We start from the raw sequence: 13,542 nt of genomic DNA, 5'->3' as shown, positions 1-13,542 counted from the left end.
TAGTAAGTACTTTCTATGTGCTAGGCACTGTGCTAAGCACTGAGGATTCAAAATAAGGCAAACAATGTCATTGTCCTCAAGTAGCATGCATTCTAATGGAGGAGACAATAGAAGTTTAAATGACTTGGCTAGTAACTTGTCAGTTGGCAGATCAAACTCTGACTTTCCTGATCGATGCTGTGTTCTCTATCCACTTGCCAGGGTCTGCCTGTTTTTAATGTCTCTGCACCACGATGTCAATAAAGCCTAGTACAATCATTTTTAATGGAAATCTTTGGTAAAAAATAAATCTTATTTTATCATCCAGAGAAATGTGTTTTAAGATGTCACTGGGTATAATAGTTGCCTTGCTTTAAAGTGTACAGATGATTAGAGCCATAACTCTGTAAGCCCAGTGTTCTATCACTGTCTGTGTGTTCTCCCCTTGTGCCTTTTGATTTATATCAGCCAAGTTAACCAACAACACACAAAGTTTCTTATTGTTGCCAGCTGCACAGCACCAATAGAGCTGTAGGGAAACTGAGATGTTTCCCAAATAATCAACCATGTCAGGTTTTATCTAAAAATTATTTCTGATAAGATATGAAGCAGAAAAGATAAACTCATGTTTAGAAGACATGTGAATTATCTTAGACAATTGGTTAAATATTTGTGTCTGAATCTGAAATAAACTTTCTTTTCATCTTTGACAGGGAAGTCTGAATCACAGAATTTGAGAATTGGAAAGGAATTTAGAAGTTGGCTAGTCTAAAAATTACCTGGACAGAAATTTCTTTAATAACATATGAGACAAGTGGTTATATGGCTTATCCTTGAAAATACCCAATAAGAGAGAATAATTTTTTTCCCAAGGTTGGGGGGGGTGGAGAGGGAAAAGGAGCTTTCCACATTTGGATAACTCTAATTCTTAGGAATGATTAATTTGCCTGTTGGAATATTTCACTCCTTGCTCTACTTACCAGGAATGTTTTATTTTTATTGGACCTATGCAATTTCTACTCTTTGCTCCTGCCTTTGATGGTAAAACAGAAATTCTAATTCCTCTTCCATCCAGGCCTTCGAATACTTGAAGGCAACTTTAAGGCTCCCTTAAATCTTCTTTCCTCTGGCCCAACCATCCCAAGTTCCTTCAGCTTGTCCTCATTATGTGCTGAACTTAAGACTCTTCATCATCCTGTTTGCCCTCCTCTAAATGTTCTCATGTTCATCAATGTGTTTCACAAAACATCTTAATTAGTATTGTACCCATTACTCTGAGTATGGTCTGAGCAGGAAAAAACTGTAATAAGACTAATATTGCACATTATGCTCTATTAAATGCAGCCTAAGATTGCATAATGTTTTTTGACTGCTGTGTCACCTCATTGACTGGTATTAAGCTGTAATCCATCAAAACCCTTAAGATGTGTTTTTTTTTTCAAATTAATTGTTGTCTAATTCCTACCTCTTTCCTCCCCATCTTATATTTATGAACTTTATTTTTTGGAACTTTGTGAGACTTTACATGATATACTATTATATTTCATTTTAGTACTTGGGGCTCCTCTTATGTGTTGGTACTCAGGAAAAGCTATCCCAGTTTTGGGGCACTCTGTGGGTCAGTTTTTACTTGATAATATAGTTCATGAGTGCCTACCAACTTATTTCCTTTTACTTGCCAAGTAGAAAGCCAAAGCAAAAGGTATTTAATCAAAAAGTATAGTAAATGAAGTTAGTTACACTATTCTATTGGTTACCACACTACCAATGGGAATAAGAACACATGTATAGAACGTGTGCATCCAAAGAATGCACATGGAGGGGAAATGAAGGGAATTCATGTGGCCAGAGTGTATGTGCATATGTGTAGACAGATAGCCAGACACACACACATATACATACACGTACTATATTGGGTTGCCTGGCTACAACAGCTCCTACCTTTATACTTTGGGAGGTAATCTTGCATATTGTTCCTTCAAATACCCTCATTTACCAGTTCATCAACCTTCACGACTCTCATTACACATCAAATATTATATATCCAGAGACCCTCCCTACCTCCAACTTGGGGAAGATGAGCAATACAACTTTGGAGCTGATCCTGAGGCAGAGTTAACTTGGCTGATAATTGGAAGGTGAAATAATTAACCATACCTTAACCCTGTATAATGAACCAAACCTCCAACTCATGCCTTATCCCAAATGACTGCCATCCACTGACTCTGAACACAGGAACCCTGGGCAAGAGAACCAGTGATCAGGCTGTTTGATCATCTTACTATCTGCTATGTACATAACCCAGTTTCTGCTTTTCATCTCTTGGACAAGGAATTATAATCACAATCTGACTCTCTCAGGAGATTCTTACCACCATAGCCACCTCAGATGGTACTGTCTATATATTTTTATCTCTCCTTCCTGTCTCCACCTCAACACATGGGACCATAGGAAGAATAGGCATGCTTCTTACTCCTCACTCTCATTTTCAAATTCTTGCTGTACCAATGCCATTTAGCAACCACTCTTTTGAGGGTCCCTCTATTCAGATATATCACTCAATCCATTTCTCAGTGAATATAATTTATTTGCCCTTATGTAATTTTCTATCTTTTCTCAAGAATCTCAGAACCTAGCTCAACCTTTCACTTTACCCCAGCCCCTACCTTTATGCTTAGGGAATTCAGTTTACATGTTATTTCCTCAAATACTTAGTTTTCCAGTCCACCACTTTCTCGACTCCCATAACCTATGCCTTTACTTTACCTCTGTCACACATGAGAATCATGACCTAGGAGTCATCCTTAACTCTTCACTTTCTTTCATCACTCCTCCCTAATGATTTGAAAGTCTTAGAGTTCCTATACCCACAAGATCTTTCACATCTGTCTCCTCTATATTCATCCCACAATTAATCAATCAACAATTATTTCTTAAGTACCTACTATATTTAGGAACTCTGTTTATTACTGTTTAGTCTCTTCTCACCTCTGGTTTAGGCTATTGCAGTAATTTCATTCTCCCTGTTTCACTTTTTCTAGTGTATCTGCCTCACAATTGTCAAAATGACACTCATAAAACACATACTTGACATTGGTGTTTCAGTGACTCCCTATTGCCTCTAGGACAAACTATAAACTCCTCTTTCTGAAGCTCTTCATAGTCTAGCCCAAGACTGTCTCTGTGGGCTGATTATACATTATCCTCTCATATACTCTATGCTCCAACCTAGCCTGCCTACTGGCTTTCCTGCGGCCACATATTCCATTTCCTTCCTTCATGCCTTTGCTCAGGATTGCCCTAAATGACTGAAATGATCTTGATCTCCACCTCTGCTTCTTGTAGCTAGCTCCATTCAAGGCTTAGCTTAAGTTTTATCTTTTATAATGGGCCTTTATTAATTCCTTTATTTGTTAGCACTACTCCCACCTCATTTATATCTTATTTATTTTGCCTATTTTTCAATGTCTAGTCCACAGAAGGCATTTAATAAATGTTTACTGAAGGCAACTGGGTTAGCAAAGGATAGAGTTGGTATCACACAAAGTATTCAGTGTACAGAGAGTACATCAGTTTGAATGGAAGATAAAGTCCATGGAAAAAAAATAACACAAGGAAGCCTGGGAAGGTAATTTGACACCATTTTTGAAAGGCCTTGAATACTAGACAGAAGAGTTTGAATTTTATGTAGTAGGCAGTTAGTAGATATTGAAAATGGTTAGGCAGGGAGTAATATGGCTAGATAAATGTATTAGGAAATCTATCCTGGAATCTCTGTAAAGGATGAATAGGAGTGGGACAGGTAGACTGGAAGGAGAAGACCTTTCAGGAGGTTATAATTATTGTATTTGTTGATGAGGGCCTATACTAGAGTGGTTGCAATGGGAGAAGACAGAAGAGAACTGATATATGAGATGACATAGTTATGGAATCATTTGGACTTAAGGGATTCCTGAATGTTGACTGTTATTTTTTGGATAACCTGAAAAGATACAGGGTAGATCCATGGTTGCTAAAGTGAGGGCTATGCTATGACCCCAAGGGTGTAATAGCTAATTATGTAGCTTGTCTTGAGCATAATCATACCTACCTTCCCCAATGTAGCCCACTACTCCACTCAGACCCTTCCTGCATCTGTTCAGGCATCTAATTTTCTTAGCCAAGCATCAACCCTTTTGAGTAATTATAACCTAACCTTGAATACAGCAGTTGCATGGGTGCCAACAAGAAAAATCTTCTCCCTATCCCACCACCTCAGGATGTCCATCAAGAAAAATAATGTACTGAGAGAATGCATGATCAAAAAAGTTTGGACACTGCCAGGCTAAATGATAGTACAGGTAAGCAGATTGGCAACATCCTGACTAACAGGGGCAAAGAACATTCATTAATGGTTCAATGGCAACTTGTAAGAAAGTCTCTAGAGTAGGAAGTCTGGGGACCTGTCCTAGGTCCTGCTCTATTAAACATTTTTATCAGTGACTCACATAAAGGTATGAGTGTCATATTTATCATATTTCAGTTTACACATTAAGGAGGGAAAACTAACAGTCTGGATGGCAAAGTTAATATATAAAAGAATTTTAACTAAAACATTGGACCTATTTGATTTTATTTGTTTATTTGGATCTCTGATTTCTTCAGTGTGGGTGTTGGGTAGTGTGGAAACACTCTTCACTGCTGCAGATAAACAGCTTATCTAACATAAAGAGATTCTTGAAGTCTTGAGAGGCCCAGTGTTTTGATCATGATCACAACTAGTACACATTAAATATCAGAGGCAGAACCTGAATTTAGGCTTCCCTGGCTCCAAAGTAAGACCACTACTTACCATGATAAGGACGAATCTAATAAAATGAAATTTATTTTAGCCTTAACCTTCTTTTCCAAAAATCAACTTCACAGGTACAAGAAGCCTAGGAGGAGAGGGAGGGGGAGGGAGAGAAAATGGGATATGGTTAGTTAACAATTTATCTGACAAAGGGCTGAGGGTCTGATGATGGATTGAAACTCAATATGAATCAACAGTGGGATGTGGCAGAGAAAAAAAATGATATTCAATTTTAGGCTACATTGAAAGAAGCAGAGTGTCCATGACTAGGGAGGTGGTAATTCCACTATATTCTTCCCTGGTGACTTAATACACACTTGAGGAAGTTCAGAATACTAAAGTCCTATATGAGGAAAGGTGACAAGGGAAAAGAATGATAATTGTCTTCAAGTATTTGAAAAATTGTCACATGAAAGAGAAATAATACTTTGTTGCTTTGTCTCAGAGATCAGAAGCAGGAGCAAAGTGTGGCTGTTTGAGAGAGGTAGATTTAGGCCTGAGATAAAATATTTCTAACAATTATAACTGTGCAAAGGAAAAAAAAACAGTGCTCTGTATTGGACAGGACACAGATTTTGCCTTCCCCACACTTTAGATGGTTTCACCTAATCTCTCTTAGTCTTAATTTCATGTTCTATAATATGTAGAGGCTTAAATCTACCTCTTAGGTGCTTTCCTGCCCTAAATCTATGATCACATAAAACTGGAATGACTTGGAAAAATAGAGAATCCCCCTTTAATATATGTCTATGGAAAAGAACATTGTTATATAGGTATATTATAGAGAAGATTATATCTCAGATATGAGTTGGCTAGGTGGCTTCTGAGGTCTAGCTTTGAGATTCACTTTGTAAAACATCCCTGTTGTTCCTATAATGAATCTATAAATGTTCAAAAGTCAAGAAGTCCATAATTTCATCAGAGCCTTATTGTAGATACTAAAAAACATTGAGAATGTAGTGATTGGGAAGTGGTAGTCACTGTGGTAAGGGATTAATAAAGTTGCATCCTCAGGATCGGTTTACCTGCTTTGAAAGAAATATTCATGGGGCAGCTGAGAGCTCCCTGTGCCTTTGCTGCTGTTCATTAGAGGGTCATGATTGCCATCAATTTAATTCTAAGGTTGATAAATTTCCCTTCTGTTTCAGTTTTTAGTATGAAATTGATTAATAGAAGTATAGTGTGTTTGAAACAGAAGAGGAAATAGTTTCATTGTTCTCTGTGTAGTCAGAGCCTATCTGGTCTGGAGGGTAGAACTGAAAGCTGTAAGTAGAAGGTTTAGAGAACTAAATCTCAAGTCCATACAAGAAAAATCTCTTTTATATATTAAGATGCTCAGAAATGAAAGGGCATCAAGAGGTGATAGATCCCCTATATCTAGGGGCATTCACGATGAGAATGAATAATCATATATGTGTCAGTGATATTGTAGAAAGGATTCTGGTTCAGGTATAAGTTGGACTATGTGAAGTCTTTTCTTCCTCCAATATTTTATGATTATATGATTAAGACAAGTGACAAATAAGGAAGGATCAAAAATCAAACTTAGATTTACAGACACTGAAGATTACAGAATGCTGGTACTACTGCCAGAAATAATGCAGTAAGAAGAAAATGTACATTTAGAGGAAAGGATAAAAAACATTTTAAATTTCAGTTAATGGTGAGACATCCAAGTGTAGATGCCTTAAAGAAAGTTGAAGGTGCTCATGTGAATGACAAAAGAGTGGTCAGGATAAGGGGACACATTGTTAGTTGTTTGTTTTTTATTTGTTATTATTGTTATATATATTGTATTTATTTGATAGTTGTTTATTTGTTTGTCCCATAAAGGTGGAAGTTGAAGCCATGGGAATGAATGAGATTTCTGGGGAAAGAATGTAGAAGAGAAAAGAAGGAAACTAACTTAAAAAGAATAACCTTGTAATGCCTGCATTAAACAGAATAAGGAAGATTATAATAGAGAGAGAGAGAAATTGGTAGTTAGTATTCCAGCTGAATAAGTGGTGAAGTATATTCAAAACCAAGGAAGATAAACACACCTAGTAGAGGATATGGCTAATAGTCTGAAATATACAGAGATGAGGATGGAGAGAGAGAGAGAGAGAGAGAGAGAGAGAGAGAGAGAGAGAGAGAGAGAGAGAGAGAGAGAGAGAGAGAGAGAGAGAAATGGGGGAAGAGAGAGAGAGGGAGGAGGGGAGAGAGGGAGAGAGGAACAAGGAGTAGAATGGTAGGCAAGGAGAGGGGGAAGAAGGAAGAAATGGAAGGAGGGGAAGAAGGAGAGAAAAGGAACAGAGGAAGATGCATTTGTTGATCTAGATGACATATGATGAAAGGGTGGTTCCAGGAAGAAATTGAATGTGTAATATCTTTATCTAGTGTTTCACAAGATTTCTAAAGGAGGGAAAAAGGAGAAGGAAGATGGATGAAGCAGGAGAGAAAGAAAGATATAAAGCTGGGTGGCTTTACCCTGTTTTCTACCATATAACTTTGTTTTGTTTGGCTTTAAAAAAAAACCTGAAAATTACTTTACCTATAATATATATTATTTGGAAATTCATTTTTAATTTATTGTGATAAGTTGGTTTTAGAAGAATATTTGGATGGGAATATATTTTATGTTATATTTACTGTAATATTCAGGCACACCACAGTATAATAGCATTTTGATGTTTAAATTTTGATGAAGAAATCCACAGGAACAAAAGCTAAATTAAAGTTAAATTAAATGGTTATTTTTTATGTGAAAGAGATACCGCAGTGATACAATACAAGCCTGTTGAAAGCAGTAACTGAAAACTAATTCTCTAAGTTTGGAGAATTGAATCTTCAATACTCCAGGTAATATTAATACTACTCAGTCACTGGAAATTGGATTATTCTTGAGATAGCATTTAAGTCATGGCAAGATGGTCTTCTATTTACAAATGTAATTTAGTCTCATGAGAAAGTAATCTTGTTAAAATATTGTCAGGTTAATTGAAATTGATTCGTGTTTACTAAACATAGTGAATACTAATCAAATATTAGGCACAGGCGCTATGGAGGTACAGTTAAGTCTTTGATAGATTACTGTGCCTGTTACAAGGAATGAGTCATTTTTTCCCCAGGGGTCAACACTTAATTATAGTCTTTCCCCCTAAAAACAATAAAAGAAAATAAGGAGAAACGATGTGCAATGCCTTTTGTGGAGTGCTGCAATTTGTAATATCTGAGACAGTTGAGATTTGGGGGGCTAATTTATGTTTTTATTTCCATTGCTTACAAACAACACATTTGCTTTTCCATCTGTTTAATTACATTCCAGGTTTGCTGTTCTCTACCACTCATGGCAACATTGAGCTCCACATAAAAAAGGAGCTATAATAGCTTTTATATGAAACAAACATTGCTGTGCAATTTTTTAAAAAAGCAGGTTGAATACAAAGCTGAGTAGTTTATATGCCCTGGCATGGTAAATGTGCCAGCATCAGAAGTCAATGTCTGATAAGCCCTTTGTGGTCTCTGGTGGTGTATGTGTACCACTCATACATAGTTTAAAGAATATTTCTCCAAATACAGAAACAAACCCCACATAATCATTTACTTGGGAGGCTATTTTACAGTTGTTAGTTAACCTGCTCCCTCGTGCCCAGCAATATTCATTAGCAGTTTTCTCTCTTTATGAGTGATATTTTATGAAAATGATTATAGAAGCTACCAGATGTAACCACTGCAATGAATTAAAATGAAAAGTTCTGTTTTTTACAGATGGCTCCATTGGATGTGTTTCCTTCCTTTAACATTCAGTTTTCTTTCAACAGAAAACTTTTCTTTACTGACTATGGGAATGTTGCCAAAGTGGAGAGATGTGACATGGACGGGATGAACAGGACGAGGATAGTCGATTCAAAGACAGAGCAGCCAGCTGCCCTGGCACTGGATCTGGTCAGCAAATTGGTTTACTGGGTAGATCTTTATTTGGACTATGTTGAAGTAGTGGACTACCAAGGGAAAAACAGACATACTATAATCCAAGGCGTACAAGTAAGTATACTATTTATTGGAGGATGCAATGCGTGCAATAAAATGGAATGATATCATTATATGACTCTGACCAACATGTGTAATGATGTAGATTTCTTCTGTGGTCAAGTAGAAGTGGGTGATAAAAATTCCTGGTACATTTACTGTCAAAGAGAATTTTCATTTTTATATTGCTTCTTAAATGTATTAGGTTCATCTCTCCCAACCCCCCAAATTCAATAATAACTACAGGTATTTGAAGAGGAAAAATGTTATGACCTACTTACTAAAAACTAATTTAAGTAGTTCATTCATCAGGAACTGAACTATCAGCTGTCCCATGTGGTATCAGGATATTTCACTAACAAAGGCAAATCTTTCTCATAAAAGTATATTTATCATTTTAATAGGTTGGATTAAATCTGGCCTTCACCTCTATTCAACAACTCTGAACACAGAGAATAAAAACCACGTGAAAGTCTCTGAGGTCAAAAGATCCTTTGGGATCTTTCTTTTTTCATGATGAATTACAAGTTTATGTGCATAATTCTCACTAATCACCAAGGGTAGATCTGTAAAAGGAAATAAATCTCTTTATTCACTATAGGATTTTGAAACCTAATATTTCCAATCACCAGTTGTCCTAATATCATAAAATAAGATATATTCTTCTTATTTTCATGTGTTTTGAATCTCTACAGGCTGTCATAATGCAAAGCAAGCGTATTTGAAAATCCTTAACAGAAAATCCTGACCTCATTTCTAGTGACCTTTTTGCAAAGTCTTATGTTCATTCCTTGAATGTTTTACTGTGATTGGAAAGGATTGACATTTTTATGATGCTTAGGGATGGCTTGCTGTTTCTTGACTATTCTAATTCCTACCTAATGGATGAATCTCCTCTAGATCAGGAGTTCTATGGACTGTGAACATATACATACATACATACATACATACATACATACATACACATACATACACACAGTTTTTGTACGTATATATGTATAACTTTTTCAATATAAGTTATATGTTTTGTGATCCTGTGTTTTACTTTACACATTTAATAACGATTCTGAAAAGAGGTCTGTTTATAGGCTTCACCAGACTACCAAAGTGGTCCATAACACAGACAAATGTTAAGAACATTGTTTAAGGAGGCATTCAGCCTTTGCTTAAATACTTTCAGTGAAGGGGAGCTCCCTATCTGTCAGGGCATCCTGTTCTATTGTCAGACATCTCCCTTTGACAGGAAGTTCTTCCCTACAATGAACACTTATCAGCCTGTTTGTGTCTATGTCCTCTCAACTACTGGCTCTCTCTCACTTCATTGCTGTGTATGAATGTATGCCTGGATGCATAATGAATTGCCTGTCACTCAAAGTTGTCCCATGTTGGCCAGCAGAGAAGCATACATTCTAAGTGTAAAGAGCAGAACTCTCAGAGGAATTCAAGCATTACCATATGGACATATTCTCTGAGTTCTACACCATACTCCCCTTTCTGTTCATGTTTCCTCTCTGGAAGTTTTACAGAGAAAACCACACAGTTCCCTTGTGTAGGGAGAAAAAAATAGTCTCTTTCAGCCTTGAGGAACTGATCACAGGAAATTTAAGTCAATGAATAATATAGGTTTTTTATTTTTTAAATCACTCTCATTAATATATTACTTTAATATTTATAAACTACTTTACCCTAAAAAAAAGCTCCATGAGGTAATTGATAATTGATAGCATTTAGAACTCAGAGCAGCTTTAGAGATCATTATTCTAACATTCACATTTTATAGAGGAGAACACTGAGGCTCATAAAAAGCGATTTGCACATATTATATAGCTAATAAGTGCTAGAGTTGGGATGTCACATTTACTAGTCTATAATAGTGGATTACATATACCTATAAGGCTCTAGGCTTCCTGTGTGATCTTAGGCAAAACATATAAAGTCTCTGAGCTTCAATTTCCTCATCCATGAAATGAAGGGTTGGGCTAGTGGATTTCCAATTTCCTTTCCAGCTCTGAAGTTATATAATTCTATGCTTTAGAGATATATGATCAACACTGTTTTCCTCCATACGGACAAATAAGCTGTAAATTCTTTGGATTTTTCATGGGGAAAAATCATCTTATCCAATCCTCAACCTTCATTCACATCTTATTTCCACATAATAAACAGAGATGTGGCCTAACTTTGGCTTTCCCTGGAAGTCCAGTGTCAGAAAAGTTCATGAAAACATAGAGGCAGCTGGTGTCACAGGAGATAGACTACTTGGCCTGGATCAGGAAGACTTGAATTCAAAGGCACAGGCTGTGTGATCCTAGGAAAGTCACTTAACTTCTGTTTGCCTCAGTTCCCCAACTGCAAAATAAGAGTAAATAAGAGTACCTACCTCACAGGGTTATCCTGAAGATCAAACAAGAGAATGTTTGTAAAAGCTTTTACTACAGATCCTGGTGCATAGTAGACATTATTCATTCCTCCCTTCCCCTTCCTCCCCAATATGTTTCAGATAGTCCTTGCAGCCACCTAAAGAGATAAAACTATTATACCCACATAAGCCTGCCTGTAAATGATAAAATACAACTCTTTTCACAGAAATAGCATTGAACAACAAGTCTCATTACAAATTAATATTGTGTTGTGGTAATCACTAATAAAACCATATTCATATAATTCATATATATACATGTTGGAACACACACACATACATACATACATACAAATATATATATATATATATAATATTGGAATTTAGGTGATGATACATGATGGCATTTCCATTTTCTTTATATGAATTGTGACTCTAAAGTCATGGGACCAATCTCAAATCATCAGTCCCATGACCTTACAGTCGCACTTCAGTAGTACGCATACAAATTCAAGCAAGAATAAAAATAAGTCACATACAAGAAGGGGATACATTCTGCTTAAGTGATTCTGGTTAAACTAAAAATTCAACATTCCACACCATTTATCACTTGATACTTGTATTTTTTCTAAAACAAACTTTAACACCTAACCCAACCTATTGTCTCCATTTATTTTGAGTGTAATTTTCAATCTTTGATTATGTGTGCTGTTTAAGAATGTAAAGTTTAATGTCACAACTGCATGTAGATCGGAATTGTCTTAGTAACTCGGTGGCCAGTACTAACCTTAACACCTCGTGGACCACACCCCTTTTCAATGATGCGTGTGATCATTGAACAGGAAGTGCATGGGAATAGTAACTGCATACCATGCATGACTGTCATATAATGGTGAGAGTAGAGAATCATTCTTCTTGCTTCTCTCCATGGCTTCATGAGACCCTGCTGTTCCTCTACATGAGAAAGTTGAATTGTTGGATTAACTGCTGCTATATAAAAATACATTGTCTTTATTCTTTAAACAAAGGGTTTTAGCTCTCTATTGTGAAAAATCTTTCAAAATAATGTAATTTCTGGTAAAGTGTTGATCTTCAGCCTTCCATTTATTGCAAATATGTGTTTGCCTCTAAACTTATTTTCTACTGTATTGCCAGAATTATTCAAAATGTAATTTTGATTTAGATGTGGGTGAGATATTTAATATAATGAGATAGTTAATAAGTTCTCATTTCTTTGCATCAAGGGGGAAAAAAAAACCAAATACTGTTCCCTAGAACTTCAAGTAAACTATTCTATTCAAAAGGTTGTAATTAACAAAAATATCTTGTTCTGTATTAAATCATGAGAATATAGACTCATTCCTTCATTCCTTTCAGAAACTAACAACTCATCATAACATTTTTAATGAAACATGAATGAAGGTACTCATATATATTTCAGTTTACTTTGTAAGTGTGACTTTCTTATGTTGTCATTTCGAGAACAATTTTTATAAATCTTACATTGTTTTCCTTGAAGTGAGTCTCTTCCATAGGAAATAGAAGAAATGCATAGAAAGCAGTGTCTTTCAAATGGAAAATTCAGATACTCAAATGTATCTCTAATCTTCCAGATTTAGAAATTCCATCCAGTGATGAAGATTGCAATCCATCCATACCTTCCTATTCTATAAGATTATTGTCCATTTCATGCTATACCTTTACTACAGGGGATATTATACTCAACATCTTGGAGTCTTTCTTCACTTTGTCTTGACATTGCAGGGTTATCACTAAAGCGCTTTAACTATCCACTGATCAGAAGTAAGGATTATGAAAAAAATCATCACCAAAATTCACATTTTTTTCCTCCCGCTTTGTAGGTCAGACATCTTTATGGTATTACTGTATTTGAAAATTATTTATATGCAACCAACCTAGATAACTTCAACATCATACGAATAAACAGATTTAATGGTACTGATGTGCAAGCATTAGTTAAAAAGGAAAACGCCAGAGCAATCCGCATTTATCAAAAGAGAACACAGTCAACAGGTAAGATTCACCCCACCTCAATCCTCTTTGTAGCCTTAATCTCTGTGGAATACGCTGAAGCTATAGTTCTACACTTTTTGTATAGGTCTAAAGTAGCTGAGTAATAAATCTTCTTGGCTGTGGCAAAGTGTATTTGTCTGTTTGACAAAATGGTGTAGACCTCCTGTCATAAGTCTAAATGACAAATCTTTTAGATCCTAGTGACTCTTTCCTATAAGCACAGGATGGAATTGATGGTTAGATTTAGATTTGGGAAGGAATTCCCCATCATGATGTATGTAGACAGGAAACACAGGTGCTGAGAGGCTCTATTTGTGTCATTTTGTAT

General features: G+C 36.0%; 1 protein-coding gene across 1 annotated transcript in view; it reads left to right on the top strand.

Moving 5' to 3' along the window:
* Nucleotides 1-13,542, top strand: part of LRP1B (LDL receptor related protein 1B) — a 2,172,360-nt gene that overhangs the window by 1,175,090 nt on the left and 983,728 nt on the right. Inside the window, 2 exon segments of the mRNA XM_020984719.1 lie at nucleotides 8,614-8,836; nucleotides 13,043-13,214. Coding sequence (XP_020840378.1) covers nucleotides 8,614-8,836; nucleotides 13,043-13,214 — 395 coding nt within the window.

The sequence above is a fragment of the Phascolarctos cinereus genome, unplaced genomic scaffold (genome assembly GCF_003287225.1).
Source record: "Phascolarctos cinereus isolate Bilbo 61053 unplaced genomic scaffold, phaCin_HiC Scaffold_726;HRSCAF=1367, whole genome shotgun sequence".
NCBI lineage: Eukaryota > Metazoa > Chordata > Mammalia > Diprotodontia > Phascolarctidae > Phascolarctos > Phascolarctos cinereus.
Note: the sequence above shows the minus strand (reverse complement) of the source record. Positions and strands in the feature narration are given on the sequence as shown.